The sequence below is a fragment of the Camelus bactrianus genome, chromosome 17 (assembly GCF_048773025.1).
Source record: "Camelus bactrianus isolate YW-2024 breed Bactrian camel chromosome 17, ASM4877302v1, whole genome shotgun sequence".
In the NCBI taxonomy this organism is placed as follows: domain Eukaryota; kingdom Metazoa; phylum Chordata; class Mammalia; order Artiodactyla; family Camelidae; genus Camelus; species Camelus bactrianus.
In genome coordinates, this window is record NC_133555.1 from 3,252,783 (window position 1) to 3,278,375 (window position 25,593).

The 25,593-nt window shown below is 49.4% G+C and overlaps 1 protein-coding gene and 1 non-coding gene across 2 annotated transcripts in view; both read left to right on the plus strand.

Moving 5' to 3' along the window:
* The window catches only part of C17H3orf20 (chromosome 17 C3orf20 homolog), a 64,052-nt gene extending 42,137 nt beyond the window's left edge, over positions 1 to 21,915 (plus strand). The window contains exons 12-16 of the mRNA XM_074344267.1: positions 6,835 to 7,138; positions 9,051 to 9,158; positions 10,197 to 10,339; positions 17,639 to 17,773; positions 18,419 to 21,915. Coding sequence (XP_074200368.1) covers positions 6,835 to 7,138; positions 9,051 to 9,158; positions 10,197 to 10,339; positions 17,639 to 17,773; positions 18,419 to 18,512 — 784 coding nt within the window. The 3' untranslated portion in view covers positions 18,513 to 21,915. The remainder of the gene's footprint in view (positions 1 to 6,834; positions 7,139 to 9,050; positions 9,159 to 10,196; positions 10,340 to 17,638; positions 17,774 to 18,418) is intronic.
* A 2,848-nt stretch (positions 21,916 to 24,763) lies between these two features.
* On the plus strand, positions 24,764 to 24,954 carry LOC123616317 (U2 spliceosomal RNA). The gene has a single exon (XR_006724304.2). It is a non-coding gene; the product is annotated as a U2 spliceosomal RNA (small nuclear RNA).
* Positions 24,955 to 25,593: the final 639 nt, after the last annotated feature.

A 25,593-nucleotide genomic window follows, 5' to 3' on the forward strand; every position in this document is an offset into this window, starting at 1 on the left:
TTTGCATGAATATTTATTTGTCTTCTTTCTTTGTTCTTCATGCTTCCATTTTGGATCATTTTCCTTTTGCGTTTAGAATTGTTTTAGTGTGTCTGCTGGTGTCTTTTTTTTTTTTTTCCTCAATATATCTTTATTTCACTTTCATTTTTGAAGGCTATTTCCTATGTTTTGCAGTTATATTTATCCAGCCTTTAAAGTTGTCTTTCTGCTGTTTTCTGGCTTCCAACACTTCTACTAAGAAGTCAGCTCCGTCTTATCGTTGCTCCTTTGACGGAATGTGTCTTTTTTTCTGTGGCTGTTTTTTCTCTCCACCTTTGTATTTATCTTGTTATAAGTGAAGTTGAGCATCTATTCATTTCTTTTTCAATTTTATAATTGTGGTAAAGTGCACATAATATAATGTTTATTATCCTAATCATTTTAAGTGTACATTTTAGTGGTATTAAATGCATTCATAATGTTGTGCAACCATCACCACCATCCATCTCCATTACTCTTTTCATCTTGTAAAACTGTCAGTCTGTATCCATTAAACACTGACACCCTCCCCCAGCCCCTGGCAACGCCATTCTACTTTCTGTCTTTATGATTTTGTCTACTCTAAGTACCTCACGTAAGTGGAATCATACAGTATTTGTCTTTCTGTGACTTTCTGTGGTTTATTTCATATAATGTCCTCAAGGTTCATTCATGTCACAGCATACAGCAGAAGTTCCTTCCTTTTAAGGGCTGAATAATATTCCATTGTGTGTATAACCACATTTTGCTTATCCGTTCATCTGCCAATAGCACTTGGGTTACTTCCACGTTTTAGCTATTGTAAATGGTGCTGCTATGAACACGTGTACAATATCTCTTCAAGACCCACTTTTAGTTCTTTTGGGTATATACCCATAATGGATTTGCTGGATTGTATGCTAATTTTTTAAAATTTTTTGAGGAACCACCATACAGTTTTCCACAGTGGCTGTACTGTTTCACAGTCCCACCAACAGGGCAAGCATTCCAGTTTCCTGGGTTTTTTGATAGCAGCCATCCAAATGGATGTGAGGGGGCGTCTCACTGTGGGCTTGATTTCCATCTGCCTGATGATTAGTGATGCTGAACAGTTTTTCATGTGCTTATTGTCCATTTGCATATCTTCTTTTGAGGATTTTCTATTCAAGTCCTTTTCCCAGTTTTCGGTCGGGTTGTTTGTAATTTTTTTGAGTTTTAAAAGTTATCTATATGTTTTGAATATTAATCTCATATATTATTTATTAATCTCATATATTATTTGCAATCAGATATTATTTGCAAGTATTTTCTCCCATTCTGTGAGTTGCCTTTTTACTCTGTGGGTAGTACCTGCACATTTGATGCACATAAGTTTTACTTTTATGAAGTATAAGTTGTCTGTTTTTACCTTTGTTTCCTTGCCTTTGGTGTCTTATCCATGAAACCATTGATGAATCCAATGTTGTAAAGCTTTTCTGCAATGTTTTCTTCTAAAAGTTGTATTTTATGTTTTACATTTAAAGTCCTTGATCCATTTGAAATTAACTTTTGTATACAGTGTTAGATTAGGAGCCAACCTCATTATTTTGCACATGGATCCCGGTGTTCCCAGCACTATTTGTTGAAAAGACTGCCCTTTCCCATTAAATGGTCTTGACACCCTTGTCACAAACCATTTGACCATATACGGGAGGATTTATTTCTGGGCTTTCCATTCTACTCCAGTGGCCTGTATGTTTGTCTCCATGCCAGTACTACAGCGCGCTGATGACTGTAGCACTATAGTAAGTTCTGAAATCGGGAAGTTTGAGTCCTCCACAACTTTGTACTTCTTTGCCAAGGTAGTTTTGACTATTCATGGCCCCTTACAATTCCATGTGAATTTGAGGATTGGCTTTTCCCCTTATGCAAAAAAAAGGCTGTTAGAATTTTAATGGGAAATGTGCCAAGTGTATAGATCACTTCGGGTAGGATTGCTGTCGTAACAGTGGTCTCTCAATACAAGCACATGTCTCCCATTTATTCAGGTCTTTAAAATTTTCTTTCTATAGTGTTTTATAGCATTCACTGCATGAGCCTTTCACTTTCTTGGTACATTTATTCCTAAGTATTTTTACTTGTTAGAGGCTTATTCAGATTTTGTATTTCTTCTTGAGTCAGTTTTGCTAGCTTGCGTGTTTCTATTTGTCCATTTCATTTAGGGCATCTAGTTTGCCGATGTACAGTTCACAAAACGCTCTTAAAATCCTTTCTAGTTCTGTAAGATCAGTAGTATTGTCCCACTTTCATTTTTGATTTTAGTGCTTTGAGTCTTCTTTCTTTTTTCTTAGTCAGTCTAGCTGAAGATTAATGTTGTTAATCTTTTTCCAATGTTTTTTAGTTGTTTCTCTATATTGCTTTTCTATTCTCTATTTTCTTTATCTTGACTTCAGTCATTATTATTTCCTTCCTTCTGGTATCTTTGGGTTTTGTTTGCTGTTGTTTTTCTAGTGTAAAGTCAGATTGGTTAGAATCTTTCTTCTTCAGTTCTACACATCTTCCTCTGAGTACCGCTCTCAATGTAGCCTGTAAGTTTGGGTATGTTTTGTTTTGTTTTGTTTTGTTTTAATTAGTGTCAAAGTTTCCCTTGTGATTCCGTCTTTGATCCATTGGCTGTTTAAGAATGTGTTGCTGAATTTCTACATATTTATGAATTTTCCAAATTTCCTTGTGTTACTAATTTCTAATTTTATTCCATTGTTGTTGGATAAGGTATTTTGTATGATTTCATTCTTTTTTGATTGATTGAGACTTTCTCATAGGTGATTATGTGGTGTATCCTGAAGAATGTTCCGTGTGCACTTGAGAAGAATGTATATTCTGCTGTAGTTGGGTTACATGATCTATATATGTCTCTTAGATCTCGTTGGCTTGTAATGTTCTTCAAATTATCTGTCTCCTTGTTTGTCTTTCGTCTAGTTGTTCTGTTCTTGAAAGCATGGTGTTGAAATCTCCAACTGTTATCGTAGAATTTTCTGTTTCTCCCTTCAGTTCTGTTGGTTTGTGCTTCATATATTTAGAAGCTCTATTGTTGTATGCATATATGCTCATAATGGTTATATTTCTAGAGACAGTGACCCTTTTTTCTATATATAAGGTCTAATTTTTCTCCTGAAATAATTTTGACTTAAAGTCTACTCTTGTCTTACATTAGTTTAGCCACCCCTGCTCATTGTCGGTTATTATTGGCTTGCAGTTTTCCATCCTTTCACTTGCAACCTAGTTTAGTCTTTGTACCTAAAATGAGCCTCCTATAGAGAGCATATAGTTGGGTCATTCCCCCCACCCCATTCTCTCCGTCTCTTTTATTGGTTTTCTGTAAATCTTGGTTGTTGTTGTTGTTGTTGTTGTTGTTGTTGTTGTTCCTCAGTTCCTCCATTGTTGACTTTTCATCTCTCTCTCTCTCTTTTAGTGTATAGTGTGATGGTTAATTTTATGTGTCAACTGGCTGAGGGTAAAACACTGTTTCTGGGAGAGATTAGCATTGGATTCAGTACACTGAGTAAAGAGACCCATTCTCACCAATGTGGAGGGGCATCATCCAGTCCACTGAGGGTCTGAATGAAACGAAAAAGCAAAGGAAAGGCAAATTCCTCCTCTCTCTTCTTGAGCTGGAAAGTCCATCTTTTCCTGCCTTCAGACACCAGAGCTCCTGGTTCTTGGGCCTTTGGACTCCAGGACCTACACAGCAGCCACGTGGTTCTTAGGCCTCTTTTGTCCTGGGACTGGGAATTACCCCTGATTTTGGGGTCTTCAGACTCAGATTGGATTATACCACTAGCTTTCCTGCAAGTTCTCCAGCTTGCAGACAGCGAATGGTATGACCTCTTGGTCTCCATAACCATGTGAACCAATTCCTAAAATAAATTCCCTTTTATATATATCTCCTGTTGATTCTGTTTCTGTAGAGAACCGTGACTAATGTGTATGGTTTTGATTCCCTTGTCATTTACTTTTCTATATATTTTTAAGGTATTTTCTTAGTTCCTCTGGGGAATTACAGGAACAATGTAGTTTGAATTAATACCAACTTAGTTTCAATAGTATACAAAATCTGTCTCCCAACTCCATTTCCCACCACGTTGTTGTTGTCACAAATTACATCTTTGTGCATTGTGTGCCCAGTGAACATAGACTGGTAATTATTGTTTTGTATGTTTGTATTTTAAAATCATATAGGAAAAAACAAAGGAGTTACAAACTGAAAATATAACAATACTGGTTTTGTCTTTACTTACTTTTACCAGTGTTCTTTATTTCCTCATATAGTTTCAAGTTACTGTCTAGTATTCTTCCACTTCAGTCTAAAGGACTCTAACATTTCATGTGGAGGCCTACTAGTGACAAACTTCCTTAGCTTTTTTTTTTTTTAATCTGAGAAATTCTTGAATTCTCTTTCATTTTTGAAGGCTAAGTTTGCTCAAGATAGAATTCTTGGTTAATATTTTTTTTTTCTTTCTGCATTTTAAATATGTCATCCCATTGCCTTCTGGCCACCATGATTTTTGATGAGAAATTGGCTGTTAATCTTATTGAGGACCCACTGTAGATGATAAGTCACTTTTCTCTTGCTGCTTTCAAGATTCTCTCTTTGTCTTTGACTTTCAACAATTTATTATAATGCATCTCAGTGTGGATCTCCTTGAATTTTTCCTGCTTGGAACTTATTGAGCTTCTTGGAGAAAACTCAAATTTGGAGAGCTTTTGGCAATTCTTTCTGCTCCTTTCTTTCTTGTCCTTCTGGAACTCCCATATATGTATGTTAGTATTCCTGATGATGTCCCACAGATATCTTAGGCTCTACTAATTTTTTTTCAATTCTATTTTCTTTCTGCTGCTCAGGTTGGATAATCTCAGCTGGACTATCTTTAAGTTTGCTGATTCTTTCTTCTGCCTGTTCAGATTTGCTTCTGAATTTTTATTTCATTTATTGTACTTTTCAGCTCAAATTTCTGATATGTTACTTTTTATAATTTCTATCTCTTTATTGATATTCTCTATTTGGTAGGACATTGTTCTCCTGGTTTCCTTTAGCTTTTTTGTCCATAGTTTCCTTTAGCACTTTGAGCATAATTAAGACAGTGGATTTTAAATCTCTGTCCAGTAAACCCAATATCTGGATTTCCTCAGGGACAGTTTTTCTTCATTTCTTTTTTCCTGTGAATGAACCATACTCCCTTGTTTATTTTTATGCCTCGTAATTTTTTGTTGAAAACTGAATGTTTTGAATATTATAATGTAGTAACTCTAGAAATCAAATACTCCCCTCTCTCTAGGGTTTGTTGTTCTTTCCTGTAGTTTGTAATTGTTTGTTTATTTAGTGACCTTTCTCAGCTACTTTTGTGAAGACTGTATTCTTTGTCACGTGTGGTCACTGAAGTCTCTGCTTAGCTAAATGATCAGTTAGTGAAATTTGATGGAGACTTTCTTAACTACCTGGACATGGAGCCAAAAAATACGTGTATTCTTCCAGTCTTTGCAGATTACCTCTGTGTCTCCCAGGGTGAGTGCTCTTATCAGGCTTTTTCTATCATGATTTCTGGACTTTTAAGTCATAATTGTGAAAGGCCTTCCCTCCTCCAAAATTGTAAATAATTTTCCCATATTTTCTACTAGAATTTTTATGGCTTAATTTCCCACATTTAAATCTTTCATCTACTTTAGACTTATCTTGGTATAAGTTGTGATTAATAGGTCCAAACTGCCCCTGGCCCAGATGTTCAGGTTCTTGAAAAAGAATATAATTCTTAAGTGTATTTAGCAAGTATTCCTTAGTATCAAAGAGCCTCTGAGTAACTATGAGCAGTAAATTCCTTGCATTGCCCTTGTTTTAGGGCGATCCAGTTTCTGATCCTAGCCCTTAACCACTTAATTGCTGTGTGAACTTGGGCAACCCCTTCACCTGGTAGGAGCCTTCTGTTTTCTGCTCCGGATTATCACAAAATAAACCAAGACGGTGTCCCTGCCAAGGGCTGTGGGCGCTGCAAAACGCCCGCCGGGGTGCGTGGCAGCGGCAGTCAGAGCAGGGCCCCAGCAGCGCCTCCTGTTTGGGTGGTGCTTGTCCCCACCCAAACACAGAGCCCCTCGCAGCCTGCAGCCGCCCTGCGCGGCTCTGGCACGTGGTAGGTCCCTGCTAAGTATTGGCTTGACTATTTGTTGAATATCTATTGCCTCTTTACTATTATTCCACTGAAGAGAACACTCCAAACTCATGGACTCGTGGCACTTATGTTCTGTTGGGATGGAGAAGTACAATAACCAAAATAAAGAGGGAAAACATGCAGTATGTTAGATAGTGAGCGATGCTAAGGGAGAGAACTGGGGACAAGGGGGAAGCTTGTTGTGTCAGAGAAGATCTCACTTGAGAAGGTGACAAGGTGAGCTTTGTGGGCATCCAGGCAAGAAATGACCAAGGCCTGGACCATGGTACTAGGAGGGGGGCAGGAGAAGTGGCCGGGTTCCAGGTTTGTCTTGAATGCAGAGCGGACAGGCTTGCTGTTGGATCTGATGGGCATGGGGTGTGAGAGAAAGATAGGCATTCGGGACAACACCAAATTTTTGTTGGATGAATGAATGCGTCCCATGCTGATCCCATTTTGCATGTGAGAAAACAGGCACAGAGAGGTTAGAGGACCCATCCAAGGTGGCACTGCATGTTGGTGGCAGAGGCCAGGCTAGAACTGCCTGCAGCTGGACTCTGACCCCATGGTGGCGGGGCCTTGTCCACCTGGAGCAGGGCCTGGGGGCAGGGGTCCGTGCCCCTCCCACTGAGCGCCACCCTCTGGTTCCTCCTCGCAGAGGGAAGGCCGCAGAGATGCGCAGCCCCACCAGGTGGGCAGCCTCGCCCTCAGACTGCCCACTGGTGCTGCGGAAGCTCATTCGCAAGGAGGACGTCCGGGCAGGCTGCAGGTGCATGGTGAGGGTGCCCCAGGTGTCCGACGTGGAGCTGGAGTGCTTCCTGTCGGCGCCCCGTGACCCCAGCCAGGTGCTGGTGTTCGGGATAGTGTCGGGCCAGAACCCCTCCAGTTCAGGGCAGCTGCAGTGGCTGCTGGACACGCTCTACAACCACCGGCAGCAGGGCCGCGCCTCGCCCTGCATCCAGGTTGGTCCCGGGCTGGCCCAGGGGGCAGGCGGGGGAGACCTGGCGGGGCCGGGACTGGCTGAGAGGACACGGGCCCTCTTTCACTTCCTTTTCTCCTGGGCCTCTGCACACACACTCCCAACCGTCCACAACCCTCTTCTCTCTCTCCCACTCCCCTCCTGTCCCTGGATGGATGTCACCACTCGAGGTGGGGGCCTTTCCTCACCTTGAGACAGGTCAGGGGGCTGCAGTTTTCTTCCAGAGCACTCGCTGCAGTGTGTGGTCATGTCCTGGAGTATTTAGAAGAGACACGCTCACCACTGGGCCCTGGGGCTCAGCAGTGTTTGGCCGGGTCCTGTGTCTAGGTCCTGTGCCAGGCTCGGGGGCCACACTGATATCAGCCCCGACAGGGGGCTTAGAGGACAGGCCTGAGTGTGTAGGAGCCCGGGAATGGGGCTGGCCCCCCCTGAGGGTCAGCCAGGGTCTCCCAGGGTGAGAGGGTTTTGGCAGGTGGGTGAGTGGTCCCAGCAGAGGCAGCGGTTCTCTGTGGTTCAAGTCCCAGAGGTCTGTCAGTCAGGGCTGTGTGTACCCACCCCCACCTCCTTGCTACAGTGTCGCTCTGAGCCTCATGGTCACTCTGCGTCAGCTAGCACATCTCACGCGGTGGCCCGTCTCCAGACCAGGTGGAGCAGAGGGTGCCCCATGAGCAGGAGAGCTTCATGTCCACTGCCGGCTTCCTTAGATCCTCTTCGCCCTGTGCCCTCTCCAGGCCGTTGCCTTTGCCCTGTCTCCCTTTGGCTGTAGCCCTGAGTTCTAAGTTCCCTTGTCTGCCCTGGGGATGCCCCTTCCAGCCTGATCCCCGAGCGTCCACCCTCGGGCCTGCACTCCAGCAGTGCCTGGAGCTTGGCATTGGAACCCTTCTGATCAGACACCAGAAGGCTTTTTACAAGTCTCATACGTCAAAGCCACATGTATGTTCTGGAGCCAGTTCCAACTTAGTTAGAGTCCGTGAGCATTTATCGAGCACTGCTCTGCACCCACCGGTGTACAGATGCACTCCCTGCCCACATGGGAAGTTAGAGTTGACTTTAGTTTCTCTCTGGGCTATTAATTGCTCACTAATAATTGTCTGTGCGCACAGGAAGGCACAGGGCCTGGCCTGGCCACAGGCAGCTTGCGGGCGGCAGGGCCTGACCCGAGGTGGTTGAAGGGCTGGGGCAGTGAGCAGTGGGGTTTGAGGAGGGCGGGGGACAGGCCGGACTGCGGCGCATCCCACAGGGACTGACAGGTGAAACCCCAGGTGCAGCTCTGTGTTTCACATTTTAAACTGTAAGTTCAGGGAAGACAGCTGGGGCATCTGGAATAAAAGACGGATAAAACCAGGAAATGTCACGCTACACGTTAGCCACATTAACGGACCTGCAGCATCCAGAAAAGGGAGGGGAAGCGCCCACTGTAGTCTGGATTGGCCAGGCCCCACCTTGAGATGTAGGCTCGATTCAGGTGCTGGCACTGGGTTGAATGCCTGGGAGGTGTCCAGAGGGGCAGCTAGTGTGGGGTTGAGGGTGGAGGAATCCTGGAAACGGGTGCCCCAGGAACACGTACACCTTTACGTCTCTGCAGGGCTTCTCCCAGGCAAAGGGAATGAGCAAGCCCTGCAGACCCCGGATGCTGGGCTAGTGGATGTCACGTGGTGGGGGCAGCCATCTCCGTGATGGCCTTTACCAGTAGGGGGCCCTGAATGGATCCAGGACGTCCTCTAGGGACAGCCAAGAAGTGGTGCACGCAGGGGTTGAAGGGCCGCTGGGCAGGAGGTGGGAGGGGTGTTGGGCAGGACTCCAGGACTCAGGGGGAGCCTGGCCTGGCTGAGCACGTGGGAGTCTGAGTATACCCCTGGCCCGGAGGTGATGGGCACGCCTTTCTCTTCCGGCAGTGCCGGCATGACCCCTACCGCCTGCTGCGGTATGACCTGGACAGCCCCCTGCAGAGGGACCCGCCCTTGATGGTGAAGAAGTACGGGGTGACGCAGGGGATGGTTCTGGTGAGTGGGGCCTGGGGGCCCCGCCCCCTACTCCTGCCACCCCAGTCTCTAGGTGTGGGGGGCCGGGAGCAGGCCGTGGGACCCTCCCCCATCCAGGCTGAGGCTCAGGGAGCAGGACTGACCGGAGTCATCCAGTGCATAAAGCCCGGCCTCCTGTCCCCAGACTGACCCCACGTGTCCCCCATCCCAGGAGACAGAGGGACAGGTGATGCTTAGCCCGGAGAACCAAATTCTCTTCATCCGTTGGTTTTTAAGTAACTTTTTACTAAAAATAGGGTATGTAAAAACATATATATTCATTGTAGAAATTTTGAAAAATGCAATTTAGAAAACAGTCACTTCATCACATCGCCCAGACGGCCTCATTGCTCCCGCGCCAGGCGCCTGCTCGGCCAGCGTTGTTGGGAGCCCTGGGCCGCACCCCTGTGTCTGGCTTGTCTAGGCTTTTCTTCTGACTTTGAGGTCCTGCTTGTTAATTAGGATTTTTAACCGCAGCATAAGAATCATTTGATTTCTCTACCTGTGTTCCTTTTGTTGCATGTTTGTTATTTCCTTTTTGGTTTTGGCCATAACAGATAACACTAATGGATATCCTTGCACAGAAATCTCTGGACAGGCCTCTCTTTTGAGACTGATGTGTAGAGGGTGGGGTTCAGAGAGCAGTGGGACAAGATTCCTGCCCTCCAGGGGACCAGCTCATTGGTGCACATGGATGAGCGGGCTAGAGGCAGCGCGGGCTGGGGCCTCTGAGCAGGCAGGCACTCCTCCAGCACCAGGGCTCTGGGGAGGGATGTGTCAGCTGGTCTGGCCTGCAGGGAGCAAAGGCTGGGATGGTGGGACTGTCCTCTGACTTGGAGGCCTGGATTGGGGACAGACCCAGTCACTCCCCACTGGGGGACTCCGGGAGGGCAACGCCCTTCCCCAGAACCAGCAAAGAAAGGCTTGGGCTTCGGGACAAGCTCTGAGCGCCCGCGGCACGGCCTGGAGACGCGGTGCTGGTGCGCTGAGGCCCCGCTTTTTCCCTCCTGTGTGCAACAGATGTTCGCTGGGGGCAAGCTCCTCTTTGGGGGCTGCGTTCTGAATGGATATGGCGTCAGCAGGCGGAATCTGCTGAAACAGATCTTCCAGGCTCAACAGGACTGCAAGATGGGCTACTTCCTGCCAGAGAACTACAAGTTTAGGTAAAGCAGGACACAAGTCAGGTGAGGGGTGGGCAGGGTGGAAGGGAGTGAGGGAGGGGCTGGTGCTGTGGGAGGGCCTGGGCCCCGGCTAGTGAAATCAGCAAAGGTGGATCTCTCGAGAAGCACACAGCCTGGGCGAGGGAAGGAGCGCGGGGTTCATGGTGCTGCTGATGGCTGTACTGGGGAACAGAGGTGGGTTCTGGGGTGCCTGGGCAGGCCCTGCCTGCAGGCAGGGACTCGCCTGTGATTGTGCCCCCACTGCACTGAGTCTGGGCAGCCCTCTGCTCCCACCAGGCCCTCAGTTTTCTAGGAGTGCTGGCACCAGTGTCACCCCAGGGCACTGAGTTGGCCTTTTGTCAGAGTGTCTGCCTGACCCTATAGAGAGTTGGGGGAAATCCACTCCTGGGGCATGGAGGTCACGCCGTGGCCCCCGCATTCCAGAATGCCGAATGGAGAAGGCAGGAGTCAGAGGAGCCTGTGGACGTTAGGAAGGGCAGATGCCGATGGCACAGAGAGCAGGGTCAGAGCACCCCCATCCCCGGCCAAGACTCAAAGTTGGGGAGGGCTTGGAGGTCTTTGAAGCGCATCAGCAATGCCAGGGAGAAGGGAAGACGGAGCAGTGGGGCTGCTCAGGTGTAAGTAAGAAATAACCAAAGACAGAGGGAGAAGATGCGTCAGGAGGGCCCGAAATGAGGATGAGCTGAAGCAGCTGGAAGGTGCCAAGGAAGGACAGTGAAGGCATTTTCAGAAACTCTTTCTTGGTAGCTCTTATTTGGCTTCTGTCCTCAAAGGATGGCCTTTAATGGAAAAGGGCGGCCTATGCCTGAGTTAGATGAGGGGGCAGGAAGGAGGAGTCGGGCCACCTTGAGCTGTGTGACCCGGGCAGACCACTTACCCTCTCTGTGCCTCAGTATCTGTGCCTGTAAAGTGAGCATGAGCTTAGTGTTCGCTGTACTGGGTTGTGAGGACGAGGCGATCATACGTGTGAACTACTGTGTCTCACTGACACCTCCCGAGAGGTTACAAACTGCGGTTGTCAGTGCTGCTGTTGGTATCACTAAAATGACCTCCAGGCTCCTAATTTGTCATATTCAGGGCTTCGGAAAGGACTCAATGGTACACTTACAACAAGTGTTGAGGAACGATGGGGAAAGAATAAGAGAAGCACATGCACACAGATGACCTTGGTTCTTGAACGTGGAAAGGGGCAGATCCCTAAAACTATAAAGCAGCTGGACTCCTCCTTCTTCTGAAATGGCCTATCAGGTGGACAGTTTGAAAGCACTTAGGGAAAAAGGGAATGGAATCTCTATGAGAAAACGTTTCCATAACAGCCATTCCTACTACCTGTAACTGAAACGAGGTTCGCGGTGTAAAGCCACACAATTGTTTGTTACTGCCTCTGAGAGCCAACAGTTGGGGGCTGGCTGGGCTCAGCCGGGTAGTTCTCGCCCGGAGTCTCCAGGTGGCGGCTGGGTTCCAAGAGCACGTGTCCCAAGAGACAGCCAGGTGGGAGCTGCATTGCCTTTTATGACGTGGCCTCTTAAGTCATGTAGCGTCACCTCCACTTTATGGGAGTCCCCAGGGCCAGCCCACGTTCGAGAGAGGGGCATGAGACCCTACTTCCTGGTGCAGGAGAGGAGTGTCCAAGACTTCGTGGACATGTTTCCAAACCACCCTCCCACCCAGTTCCTCCGCCAGCAGGGTAACCAGACCAGTCGTGTGAGACGTGCTATCAGCCTAGAATATCTGGATTCCAAGAAGGCTCTGGGTGAAACCCCTCTGATGTCTTTATGGGCGGGATGGACAGGTGTGACTCAGCTGGCCGCCCATGGGGCTGCATCCAGTGAGTGACGATTGGTGGCAGCCTGGAGGGGAGACCTCTGTGCTTAGCCCATCCACTTTTTCCCTAAATGTGCAACTTGGACGAGTATGTGAAGACTCGCTGATCAGCTGTGCCCAGAGAGGGAGAGGTGACAGGTCTCAGAGGAGATGCAGGGGGTGGGCAGGGCTGGGAGCCAGACCCCAGGGCTAGGGGTGCTTCAGTTTTCTCTCTCCTCCTACGAGTGTGGGCTCGGGGTCCACAGGGCCGTCATAGCAAGAGCCTGGGAGCAGGAAGAGGAGCCGGCCCTCTCCAGCCCAAGGAGGTTCTTGGCTGCCCAGGAGCCCTGGAGCCCCCACTGAGGTTGGGGAGGGGTCCCAACTAGCAAGTAGATGGGTTGTGACAAACAGAGAGGGAGGGTGGGTACACACCAGCCCAAGGACAACCGGGGAGAGGCTGTGGGGCCGCCTGGGGACAGCCCTGCCCTGAGTCCCAGGCAGTGGGTGGGAAAGGGGCTGCAGGTCTCCATGTGTGTTTAGCCAGCAAAGGGATGGGTGTCCTGCCCCACATGCCCTTGACCCCACACTTCCCTTCTCTTCCTGTCCTCCACTCCTGCCCAGGGCCCAGCATGTCGGAGGCCCTGGGGAAGTGCTCGCCAAATGATGACCGAGGGCTGATTTTGTCCCAGGGAGGCAGACTGGGGCCAAAACAAGGAAGGGCTGGTAGACAGAGTGTCTGCTGACAGCTGGCTGCCATGATCGTCCAGCTGCCCCATGCCACACCCCCAGTGATGGGAGGCTCCTCTCTCCAGAGGCCGCCCTTTTGCAGCCTAAAGTTATGCTGTTCCTTCAGTTTCTGAGCAACTGCTTCACATCCAGCCTCATGCTCAGCCCTGGGGGTTTGGAGGTGGACAAGACCTGGACCTGCTCCACCCTCGCTGATCCAAAGACCCGGGATGTGAGGAGTGAGGGGCACCGAGCGTTAGAGAAATGCACGTCAGAAGCACAGTGAGGAACCGGCTCACGCCCATCAGGGTGCCTGCTATTAGAAACAGAAATAGACTGACTGGTGTTGGTGAGGATCGGGAGAAATTGGACCCTTATGCACTGCTGAAGGGTGCAGCCACGTGGAAAGCAGTATGGGGGTTCCTAAAGAACTAAACTTAGAATCACTGTACGATTCAACAATTCTGCTTCTGGGTGCATCCCTAAAACAACTGAAAGGGTCTCAAAGAAATGTCCACATACCCATGTTCATAGCATCACTATCCCCAGTACCCAGGAAGTGGAAGCAGTTCTTGTGTCCATTGACAGAAGAACGGATAAAGAAAATGTGGTCTCTGCACACGGTGGCATATTATTCAGCCTTAAAAAGGAAGGATGTTCTGACACCTGCCGCAGCAGGGTGAACCTGGAGGGCATGGTGCTCAGTGAAATGAGCCAGTCACAAAAGGACAGACACTGTGTGATCCCACTTACGCGAGGTCCCCGGAGGAGTCAGATGCACAGAGACAGAAAGTAGGATGGTGGTTGCTAAAGGGGGACAGAGTTTCAGTTTTGCAGGATGAGAAAAATTCTAGAGACCTGTTGCCCAACAATGTGAACATGTGAAACACTACTGAACTGTACACTTTAAGTGGTTAAGATGGTCAGTTTTATGTTACGCGCTTTTAAAAACCACTTTGAAGAGGGGACGGAGGTGCTCTGTGGGTGCTTGCAGCCGACAAGGAGGAAAGGGGCGTTTTTCCCTGGCTGGCGAGCTTCCAGGGCATGGGCTACTTTGTCCGAAGCCCACCCTCTCTGCTCTGGTAGCACCAGGTCCCATTCTTTCCCCGGCCACTAGCTTGTGCCCTGCCTGCTCCACCGACCTGTCCACATCTGCCCTTCGGCCTGCAGTCCCAGCATGAGCCTGTTCCCCACGGAGGCTTCCTGGGCTGCTCCCGCTGCACCTCCTTCCTCCTCGTCGGCCCACCTGGGAGGGGGCCTTCTGAGCCCCTCCACGCACAGCAGCCAGGCTGAGGGGACGGGTGAAGAGAGGGACCCTGAGGGCAGCTGCCATGGCCCTCGTCTTTGACCCCAAGGATGGGGCCCCCAATGCAAGGCCCAGTGAAGGCCCACGGTCCAGTAAACAGCTGCAGCTGGGAGCCAGGACCAGCCTGGAGACCAGAGCTGAATGAGGCCAAAGCCCCCTGACACCCTCTTGCCCCTGAACCTTTTTTCCTTTCTTCATTTGTTCAGTGGATGGTGACCCCCCACCCCATCCCCAGGACAGCCCTGTGCTGGGCACTGGGTCCACGCTGGCCCAGCCCTTTCCTTGCCCTCTTGGCTTCTCTCCGACATTCTGAGGCTCTGGGGATGGATGTGCGAGGGGCCCCCAGATGGAAGGCACATGGGAGCCCCGACCGAGGGAGGGCTCAGCAGGCTGGAGCCGTCAGGAAAGCTTCTGGGTGAAGTGGGCAGCAGCTGGGCCGCGAGGATGACTGGAACACACGGGGTGGCGTCTGGAGGAGGTGGTGGCCTCGTTGGTCTGGGCTGCACCCACCTGGACGCTGCTTTTCCCCTCCTCCCTCATTGGGGTCCTCGTGGCCATGAGAGGTCATGCTATTGGCAGGCCCTGTGATGGGAGCTCGTGAGCTGCAGCGGGGACAGAGCAGGGTGGCGACCAAAGAGGTGACAGAGGGCAAGGAGGGCTGGCCCTGCAGAGAAAGGGGCCTCCTGAAAACGCCAAGAGGCACCATGTGCTCCCCAACCCAAGGGGTTGGGGGATGGTGGAGGTGGTGCCAGATTAGCTATAGGCAAGACAGAGGCCCCCTGATTCCCCAGCCGGGACGACTGCCCCCTTCTTGGGTGCAGCCGGCAAATGTCGGGGCTTTGAGTAGGAGGGCAGCCCAGCAGGTTTGTGGAGAAGGGGCCCAGGAGGGGCAAGGCTGGAATGCCCTGCTGTCGGGCATCCTCCACCGGGGCCCTTCCCCTGCGCCCCACTCAGCTTGGCTCCTTTTCTCAGTCTAGTGGTGCTTGGAGTTCCCCAGACATGCCAAGCCATGGCCCATCCCGGGAGCAGGGGTAGGTTAGGTGGGAGGCGAGGGGACCCCGCAGTGCCACCTGCCTGCTCTCCACCCTGCTCACTGACGTGTGCCCAGCGCGGAAAGTCTCAGGAGACCCCCTCCTGCCACTTCTGTCCACCTAGGACTGGAAGGGGATGGGAAGCCAGCCTAGTCCACACCTCAGGGCCACAGAGCACAAATTCACCCAGCTGTCGGTGCGGTTGCCAGCACCTGGGCCTGCCTTTGCCATGCGTGACCCCACAGGGCCCGGCCTGGCATCCGGCAAGCGTGGTAGGGAGAGGAGAGTGAAGTGGGGGTCTCCACGCCTAGCTGCTGGGCGATGTGGGAGTCTGGGGGGTGACCCCCCCCTACAGAGGGGCTGGGCTGGGTGGCCCTTGTGCAGCCCCTCCCTCCAGTGCAGGGAGCAGAGAGGACAGGGAAGGGCCTGGAGAGGCGGGGGCCAGGCTCTGCCACACACATGGCTTGGGTGGCATCACTTGTCCTCTCTCGGTGGGAGGGGGACGTCGTTCTTTCAGGACTGTTCTCAGAGCAGGGAGTCCAGAGAATCAGTCTGTGAGGGGTGACATGCCCTGTGATGACGAAGTCCTTTGTGAACTGTCGCGTGCCTGGTGATCTGCAAAGCCTGTGTGAGCTGCAGTATTCCCAGAAAGTTACGGAGCCCTGTGCACGCTGTGCTGAAATCTGTGGAAGACCAAGTCCTTTGTCAGGCGCCACCTGCCTGACAAAGCCTGTGCCCCGTGGGCTGCAGAGTCCGGTGACTCCGTGCGCCCTCTGCCCAGCCCCGGAGACCAGCCTGCTCCCAAGCGCTTCGTGAGCCGGGGGCCCGGTTGGTGCTTCCCGCACTGTACGGCCCTGCCTTGCGGCGCGCGCTGTGAACCGCAGAGCCCCTGGGAGCGGGAGCGGCCGGGTGCTCCGAGGCACGGGGAGCACGTCAGACGGGACACAGCGCTGCGGGTGCCCTGGGTCCTCGGGAGGCGGTGTCAGCTGCAGTGCTCCTTGTACGCTGTCAAGCACAGGCTTCGCAAACTGCAGGTGCCAGCCGCATGCGAGGGGAGGCTCCTCGCCGTGTGCCACCTGATCACACGCCCCTCGGGGGAGGCAGGAGGGGCAGGCACGGGAGCCCGCTCTCTCCCTGGGTCAGCTGTGCCCACAGCCTCCCCCGCCGCACCCGCCAGGCCCCCTCCGAGGCTGGCGCTGTGAGTGGCGGGCCCGGGGCTGGGGGCAGCCAGCTGCCGCCAGGCCCCCCATAGTGACGGTGCTCGCCCTGGCCAGCTGTTCACGCCAGCCTCCGCCCACGGCCCAGGGAGGCTCGCCGGGGGCCGCCTCCTGAGGCCTTGCTTGCTCTGTCCTCAGGCACCTCGACCCCTTCAGAGGGGAGTCTAGCCAGGCCCCGGGAAGAGGGTGCCTGCTCTCTGCTTGTGCAGTGACAGGGCATGGCAGAGCTGGCCCTCGAACCTCCACCTAAGCGACCTCCCCACCTCCGCACCCGGGCAGCTTCCCTAACTGGCCGTGGCGGTTCTCAGCGGGGCTCTGGTTTGTGATACTGTGGGCCTGCCGCCCATCTGCTCTGGGTCGAGCCACTCTGTCAGTGGAACCAGAGGCATGTGAGGTGTGGGCCGGGCCTGGCTGGTGAGATGAGACCCTTGAGCACATGGAGAGGAGACAGTAGAAGCTTCCCAGGATGCGGCAGTGCCGGGCTCTCCGGGTGTGAGCTGGTCTCTGTGGACCAGTTCATGAGGAGTCCTGGGAGGACCAGCTGGAGCAGGAGCCCTGCTGAAGGGTAAACAGGCACTGGATGGGCAGAGGAAGGGCTTGTAACTAAAAGTTTCTGTGACCTGATCATACAGGCAATGGGGAGCCATTGATAGTTCTCGAGCTGGGGAGAGGCTTGATCAGAAATTGGACTTTAGACTCTTGAACCTGGTGGACGCCAGGTAGATGAGAGTGGAGGTCACACTACTTTGGTGTGACTTTATCTTAACTCAGTTTCCAAATCAGGTCACATTCGGGGGTCCTGGGGTTAGGACTCCAATATGAAGATTTAGGGGGACACAGTCAACCCATCACACTGTACCAGAGGACTTGTTTCCTTGGCCTCCTGTCTGCCTCCTCCACTCACTTTGCGGAGCCCCCTCAGCAGGCCTTTCCAGTGGTCAGTGCTGGGCTCATGGACACAGGGCAATTGCAGCCTTAAACAGAAGCCAGGGAAGCCGACCTCCAGTGACTCTCCGGGTCCCTGGGGGGTCTCCCTTCACCCACCTTGGGAGGAGAAGCACCCGCACCCTTTTCTCTCAGAACTGGAACATTGAAGGGGCAGCACCCAGCAAGGGCCCTTGCCTGGGCACCCCAGCTCCAAGCCCCCTTAGGCTGTACCTCTGCTGAGCTCTCCCTCCCCTCCCTGCCTCTCCTGCAGCGTTTTGCCCTCCATCCCAGGCCTGGAAGACTGTGACTCACCCAAAAAAGCAGTGTCAGGAGACATCCAAGGAAGCGCCTCCTCACTGGCCGTGGGGGACAAGATGGAAGAGTCTTCCCTTAAAGCTGAGAAGAAGTAGGTGGCCACCCCGACCTGGGGCTCAGGGTCCCTCCTGTGGTCGGCAGAATGGGTGTGGCTCACGGCCGGGCCCCTGGCTCTGCCACAGACCACAGAGGCCACGTGGGGTAAGTGGCCTTGGGGAAGTCACTTCCCCCCAGGCAGGGGTCCTCCAGCGATCCCAGATGGCTCCCAGTTTTATCAACACAAGGTCTAGTTGGGCATCCAGGCTGCTCCCTAGAGCTGCTGGCAGTGGCCTAGGTGGTGGAATTGGAGACCTTTTGTAGACTTTGCTGCGAAGCCCAGCGGCCTGGACCCATCGGTCTGAGAAGGGTGGAAACTGCCCTCTGCCTCCCTGCGAGAAATTTCCCAGACCTGTCAAAAGTCCACTGCTCTGGCCTTGGTAACTCGGAAGTGAATCGTGTTCTGCAAGAGTGTAAAAATCACAAATTTCTCACGAAGATAGAAAAGCAAAACTGTGGGCACCTGGAAAGGTCACCAGTGCCTCTGGAACCCCCAGGTTGGAGCAACGCCCAGAGGCCTCGGCTGGACAGGCAGAGGGGCCCGCCCTTCTCAGCCCAGCCAGGGAGGGCTGTGGACGGCATCAGACCAGCCCTCTCCACCCATTTCCCAGCATCTGCTTCTCTCTGTTTTGATTTTTAGAATGCAGCAGCCTGAAGTAGACCTGCATCTTCTCAGCAAAGCCAGGAACAGCAATAAGAAAGCTCCCTGGAAAAAACAGGCCTCCAAGAAGTGATGCCTCCCCCTTGGCCGACCGGAGCTCTGGCCTGGACGCAGCCCCTCCTATGCGCCCCCCTGGCCCCCCAGCCCTGCCTCCCCAGTCTCCTGCCTCTTCTCTGAGCTCTGCCAAATAAATACGCCTGCCTCCAGCGTCTGGGTGAGGCTGTGGGGTAGGCTGGCCCCTACAAGGCCAGAGGCTCCCGACGATCCTGTTCCAGGCCGAGGCCTTGGAAATGTGGTTCCTTCAACCCAGAGCTTCCTCTGTGGCAGCTGAAGTCAGTCTGAGAATGCCCCACTGCCAAGGAAGTGAAGGTTTCCAGGGGGGCAAGCCAGTGACACACTAGCCCTGGTGAGGTCTCAGATGTGCCCTCCTTCCCTTGGCTGGGTGCGGAAAGGCTCGGATTGTGGTCCAGGAGGAGAACAGGGTGAGCAGGCAAAGCAGGAGAGAGAGAGCAAGAAAGCCAGGTGAGGGGAGGAGAGACAAAAGGAGAGGTGAGAGCGATGGGGAGGGAGTGTGGGGGGAGGGAGGGGGCTTGGCGTGGGGTGGAAGGGCAGTGACAGGCCACGCCCAGGGCCCCCCTGGTGGCACTGGGAGAGCCAGAGCCTCTGTGGCCTGGGTGTGCCAACATCCCCGTTGAGCCCAAACTCAGTGCCCTTTGCAGATTAGACGCCCCCCCCCCCAACCCTGAGCTGCCAGCCTGAAGAGTCCTTACTAGCATCACGGGGCCCAGAGATGGCAGCCCCCCTGGTGTGCCGACACCTCAGCGGGGCACATGTCACACCAGCTCTGGGCCCACCTGTCTGGGGTCCCAAGAGCCACTTCCGAGCTTGGGAAGGACCTCAGAGGGTCTGCCTTTCTCTGCAGGCCGGGGAGCGAGAAACTTCAGGCCCTGGTCCGTGGGCAGCGTTGGGCACACTTAACTACTTGTGCTCCCTCTGTAAACAGATGCTTTTTTAACTCAAATTCTTTGATGTTTAATTTTTATCCTCTGTATCATTCGAAGGCCTTTTTTTGAATTATACATTTGTCCCCCTAGAAATGGATTTGAAATGATGTACTGTGTTCTTAAGCTTGCATGCTCTGAAGGTGCTTGCCACGCTGAAACGGGGTCAGAAGTGAGCTGACGTGAGCAGGGATGCCTCCCTCTGGCGGAGCACAGGGTGGGAAGGAGAAGGGGTCCCCTGGGGAGGAGGAAGGAAAGGGGAAGCCCCCTCCTTCATGGAAGCACCAGGAGAGGCTGTGCCCTCAGCAAACCAGGCGTGATGGGAGGTGTGAGATTATCTGAAAGTCACGACTCTTACCTGACTAGGATAATGAGATTTCCTTCAAGCTCCCTCCTGTCATCTTCTTCCTGGCTATGGGGAGGTCTATGGCATCCTCAAGCAAAAGAGTGTGGCATAGCTCAAGTGGACATTACGGAGATGGCAAACGTGGTACAACAGGTTGCTGCCATTCACCCCAGGCCCTTGCAGGCATCATTGATCAATCACAGCCTTCTGAACCCAAGTGATGCCTAAGATTCCATCCTCAGCACAAAGGGGCAGGCAGCCACGACCAGGTAACTACCAGTCTTTACCATGCATGGAGTAGCCCTCTCCTTTACTGGGCCTCTGTTTTTAGGACGACTTCTTGGAGGAAGTGAGGGTGGGGTTAGAGCCAGAGCCGGGAGGGTAGGCTTTGTTAGACCTTGCTGTGTGCCATCTGGGCCAGCAGGGGACTAAGGGGTGATCTGATTCCTCACCTCCCAGGTCCTCAGGCTGACAGGGGACATGGAATGGTCAGAAGCCCCAGGGCCTCTGAGAAATAGGAGCATGCTTTCCCAATTCTTGTCCAAGTTGACCCAGTAGAAGGCCTGGGAGAGAGGAAGACTATCCACAAACAGACTCAGAGTCAAAAAAATTAAAATGAGAAGGAAACCCAGGGATCGAGGTATCCAGTCTCTCACCTTAATAGGAGGAGGACGGAGCCCTGAGAAAGGCAGGGACTGCCAGAGGCCATAGAGTCAGCACGTGGTCGCACTAGGCAAGGTCCCAGGTGCCAGATCCACTCCCCCACTTCATTCCTCTGTGTGGAGGTGGACCTGGGCCAGGGGGAGGAGGGATGAGGAGGGCAGCAAGACAGAGATCAGACTCCCATTTCTAGCAATGGTATGGATCAAATGGCCTGGGGGGGGAAAAAACATCCTGTTAAGAAACACATAGAAATATTGTCCAGCATAAACCAAATACCCCTTTAATCGCATACTGGCACTCACAAAGTAAGGAAAATCGTCAGGGGCTGGAAAGAGGACTTGGAAGCCCAGTGGTCAGCAAGTGCTAAAACCATAGCTGTCCTGAGGCTGTTCTGACCCCAGTGACCTGCAGCCTGGCTTTAATGGTTGTAGGGAAACGTGAAGCAAAGTCTTGGCCTGAACAAGATGCCAAGCTTTAAATAAGACCCCAGATATAAATCTGGAACCCTTGATACACATGGAATGACAAGGGGACTTGACCGTCTGTCTCAGAGAAAAATATTTTGGTTGAGGATCCTGAGAATGTTTAACTCAGGTCTGCCTTCCCAGAAATTTTGGGTTTACATGTATATATATTCTGTCTGTGAGGTCTGGGAAACCCAGTTCGTATCACCCCAGGGTGGCTGGCAGAAGCAAACACAAATGCCCTCTAGAGACATTCACTCTCAGCCAAGACCTCACAGGATTCCCACAGAGAGAATCAAGCTGAACGTGAGCTCACAATCGAGAATTGTTTTAAGTAAGCCAAAGTGAATTAAAACAAACATCAAACATTAAATTAGACATCCAAGACTTTGGGTATTGGAATTGTCAGATGCAATATAAAATGAATATATTTCACTGTTTAAATAAAAGGATCTGAAAATGTAAGCAAGGAACAAGATATGAAACAAAAGATGGACTGAATTTTGCTTCCAGATGTGTTGGAGTAACTGGTACTGGAGCAGTCCTCCTGACACACCAACCAGGACAAGAGAAACAAAGTGGGTTCTACAGTCCCCTCGGCTTTCTGCCGGAGACACTTTCTGGACCACGGTGCACGGAAGGAGAATCCAAGCAGAATACAACAGTATTGCTGAACTGAGGAGAGAGATGAGCATTTGGGGAGCCAGTGGTGAATGGAATTTGGGTGCATGGTGTCTGAAGAGGGAGCTCTGCAGGGAGGGCTCTGGGGGTCTGCAGAGGGGACTCTTTGAATCTTGGCTGAATGCTAAACTGCAGGTGTTGAGGGTGTGGCTTCATGAAGCCAGAAGCGAGCTGTGAACTGAGAGTTGGGAGAGACTCAAGTTCCATCCAACTGCAAGACCTGGATCTTCCAGTGGAGACCCCAGGAAACTCGTCTTGTAATAAAGGCTAATCTGCACACTCCCTGATAGTTTCAAAACAATCCTTGACAAAACCAAGGCGACAGAAAAAGTAGAGAAGTGGTCGCCTGTGGTGGTGGGGGTGGGGTTGGTGGTGACTACAAAGGGCACGAGGGAATTTGGGGAAGTGGGAGGGCGATGAAATTATTTTATATCTTGATTATGGCAGTGGTTACCTGACTATGCATTTGTCAAAACTCATAGACATATATGCCTAAAAGAGTGAACCTTACTCTACATAAACTATATGTCAATTTAAAAATGAGAAAACAAGCCTTGAAAGGATCAAGCTGATCTTCAAGTGAATTGAACTGCCTGAAAAGAAAATCTCACCCTCTTTAAAGGAGAACAGTAAATACAGACACAGCATAACATTCAACATAACAGAACAACATAACATTCAACGTCTGGAAGGCAATTTTAAAAATTCTCTGTGTATGTGAAGAAACAAGAAAATATGAGCTATGACCAGAAAAAAAAAATCAGTCAATAGAAACAGACTAGGAAAACATAGAAGTGATGCAGATTGCAGGCAAGGTCTTTAGAAGAGCTATTATAAAATTTAAAATTACTTAGTAGAACACAATGAGAGAAACAGAAACTGCAAAAACACCTGGATGTAAAATTTGAAAAATATGCTAGGCATAAGTAAAGGTAGATTAGAAGAATAGCTAGAGAAGAAAAGATCAGTAAACTTAAAAGACAGGGCAATATAAAATAGCCAAAGTAAAATTCAGAGGGTGAAAAAGTCTGAAAAAATGAACAGAACCTTAGTAACCAGTGAGAAAGCATTAAGTGGTCTAATATATATATTGCTTCCGTACCTTGGCTGTTGTAAATAGTGCTGCTGTGAGCCCTGGGGTACAGGGGTGCTAGTGTTTTCATTTTTCCTGGACATATAACCAGGAGTGGAATTGATGAATCTTATGGTATATATACTTCTAGATTTTTAACATGTAATTGTGTATAATATATAATATATATATATATAATTAGGGACCCCAAATAAAGGGGAGAAAGATGGTTAAAAAATATTTGAGGTAACCCTGACCGAAATCCTTCTGTATTTGATGCAAGAATCTCAATGAATCCCAAGCAGGATAAACACAAAGGAAACACCATGAAGGTACATCACAATCAAATTGGTGATAATTGATAATAAGAGAAAGATCTTAGAATTATAAAGACTTATTATATAATGAAGAAAAAGTATGAATACTGATTTCTCATCTAAAACAGTGCAAGTACTAAAAGAAAAAAAGTCAACCTATGATTTTTATATCCAGCAAAAATATCCTTCAAGAATGAAAGCAAAAAAAAAAAAAGAAAAACTTACAGTAAATGTGAGTAGATTATGGATTAAATTCACCAATCAAAAAATAGGGACTCTCACATACACAAACTTGTATATGAATGTTCATAGCAGCATTATCCAAAAAGTAGAAATGACCCAAATGTCTGTGAACAGATGAATGGATAAACAAAATGCGGTATAGCTATTCAGTGAAATGCTATTTTGTCATTAAAAAAGTTAAAATACTAGTACATGCTAACATGTGGATGAACTTAAAAATCGTTACTCTTAGTGAAAGAAGCCAGACACAAAAAGCCACATATTGTATGATTCCACATATGTTAAATGTACACAACAGACAAATCTCTATAGAGACAGAAGGCAGATTAGTGGTTGCCAGAGAATGGAGAAGAGGAGGGATTTAGAGTGCAGAGTGATTGCTTAAAAAGTATGGGCTTCCTTTTTGGGGTGATGAAAATGTCCTGGAGTTAGTGGTATCATTGCATAACATCGTGAATCTACTGAAAGGCCCTGGATTGTACACTTTAAAGTAGTTAAAATTGTGAATTTTATCTCAGTTTTTAAAAAACATAAGCCATTGTTGAGAAAAGTTAACAACCTAAAGAGAAATATATATCATTTTGTGTATTGGAAAAAGTATTTTTTGAAATTTATTTTTATTGAAGTATATAGAGTAGTTGGTTTACAATATTATATTTCAGGTATACAGATAGTGAGTGATTCAGTGTTTTTACAGATCATACTCTATTAAAAATTATTACAAGATTACATCTATAATTCCCTGTCCTATACAATATATCCTTGTTGCTTATCTATTTTATACATAGTATTTTGTATCTCTTAATCCCGTACCTCTAATTTGTCCTTCCCCTCCCACTCCCCATTGGTAACCACTAGTTTATATCCTGTATCTGTGAATCTGTTTCTGTGTCACATACACATTCATTTGTATTATTTTCTAGATTCCACGTATAAGTGGTATCATACAGTATTTGTCTTTCTCTCTCTGATTTCACTAAGCATAATATTCTCTAGGTCCATCCATGTTGCTGCAAGTGGCAGAATTCCTTTGTTTTTTACAGCTAAATAATACTCCATTGCACATGCTTGTGTGTGTGTGTGTGTATCACATCTTCTTTATCCAGTCATCTGTTGATGGGCACTTCAGTTGCTTCCGTATCTCGGCTGTTGTAAATAGTGCTGCTTTGAACACTGGGGTACAGGGGTGTTAGTGTTTTCATTTTCTCTGGACATGCAACCAGGAGTGGAATTGATGAATCATATGGTATATATACTTCTAGTTTTTTAAGGAACCTCCGCACTCCCCACGCTGCTTTCCATAGTGGCCGCACAAACTTACATTGCCACCAACAGTGTAGGAGTGTTCCTTTTTCTCCACATCCTCTCCAACATTTGTTGTTTGTAGTCATTTTGATGACAGCCATTCTGACAGGTGTAAGGTGATATCTCATTGTGGCTTTTATTTGAACTTCTCTAATCATAAGCAATACTGAGCATCTTTTTATGTGCCTTTGGCCATCTTCTTTGTATATCTTCTTTGGAAAAATGTCCATTCATCACTTCTCAGCCTTTTGGCTAAGATCAAGTATAGTATCTGTTCTTATCAGTTTAATGTCTGTTACGTCCTCTGTCTGAGGACAATATATTGGATGGATTTTTGGAGCAGGGAGTTGGAGTGGGAGCTCGTTCCATCTACTCTACACATTGCCCTGGTATTGCGGTACCTCCAGGAATGGTGCATCAAAAAAAAAAATGTCCATTCAGATCTTCTGCCCATTTTTTGATTGAGCTTTTTGGTTTTTTGATATTGAGTTATATAAGCTGTTTGTGTATTTTGGATATTAACCCCTTGTTGGTTGCATCATTTGCAAATATTTTCTTCCATTCCATTTGTTGTCTTTTCGTTTTATCAATGGTTTCCTCTGCTGTGCAAAAGCTTTTAAGCTTAATTAGACCCACTTGTTTATTTTTGCTTTTATTTCTTTTGCCTTAGAAGACAGGTCCCAAAAAATTGCTACAATGTGTACTAAAGAGTATTCTGCCTATGTTCTCTTCTAGGAGTTTTATGGTTATAGGTCTTTCATTTAAGGCCTTATCCGTTTTGAGTTTATGTTTGTGTATGGTGTGAGAAAATGTTCTAATCTCATCGTTTTACATGTAGCTGCCCAGTTTTCCCAGCACCACTTGTTGAAGAGACTGTCTCTTCCCCACTGTATATTCTTGCCTCCTGTCATAGAGTAATTGACTATCGGTGCATTAGTTTATTTCTGGGCTCTGTATTATGTTCCACTGATCTGTGTGTCTGTTTTTGTGCCAGTACCATGCTGTTTTGATTACTCTGAGTTTGTAGTATAGTCTGAAGTCTGGGAGAGTGATACCTCCAGT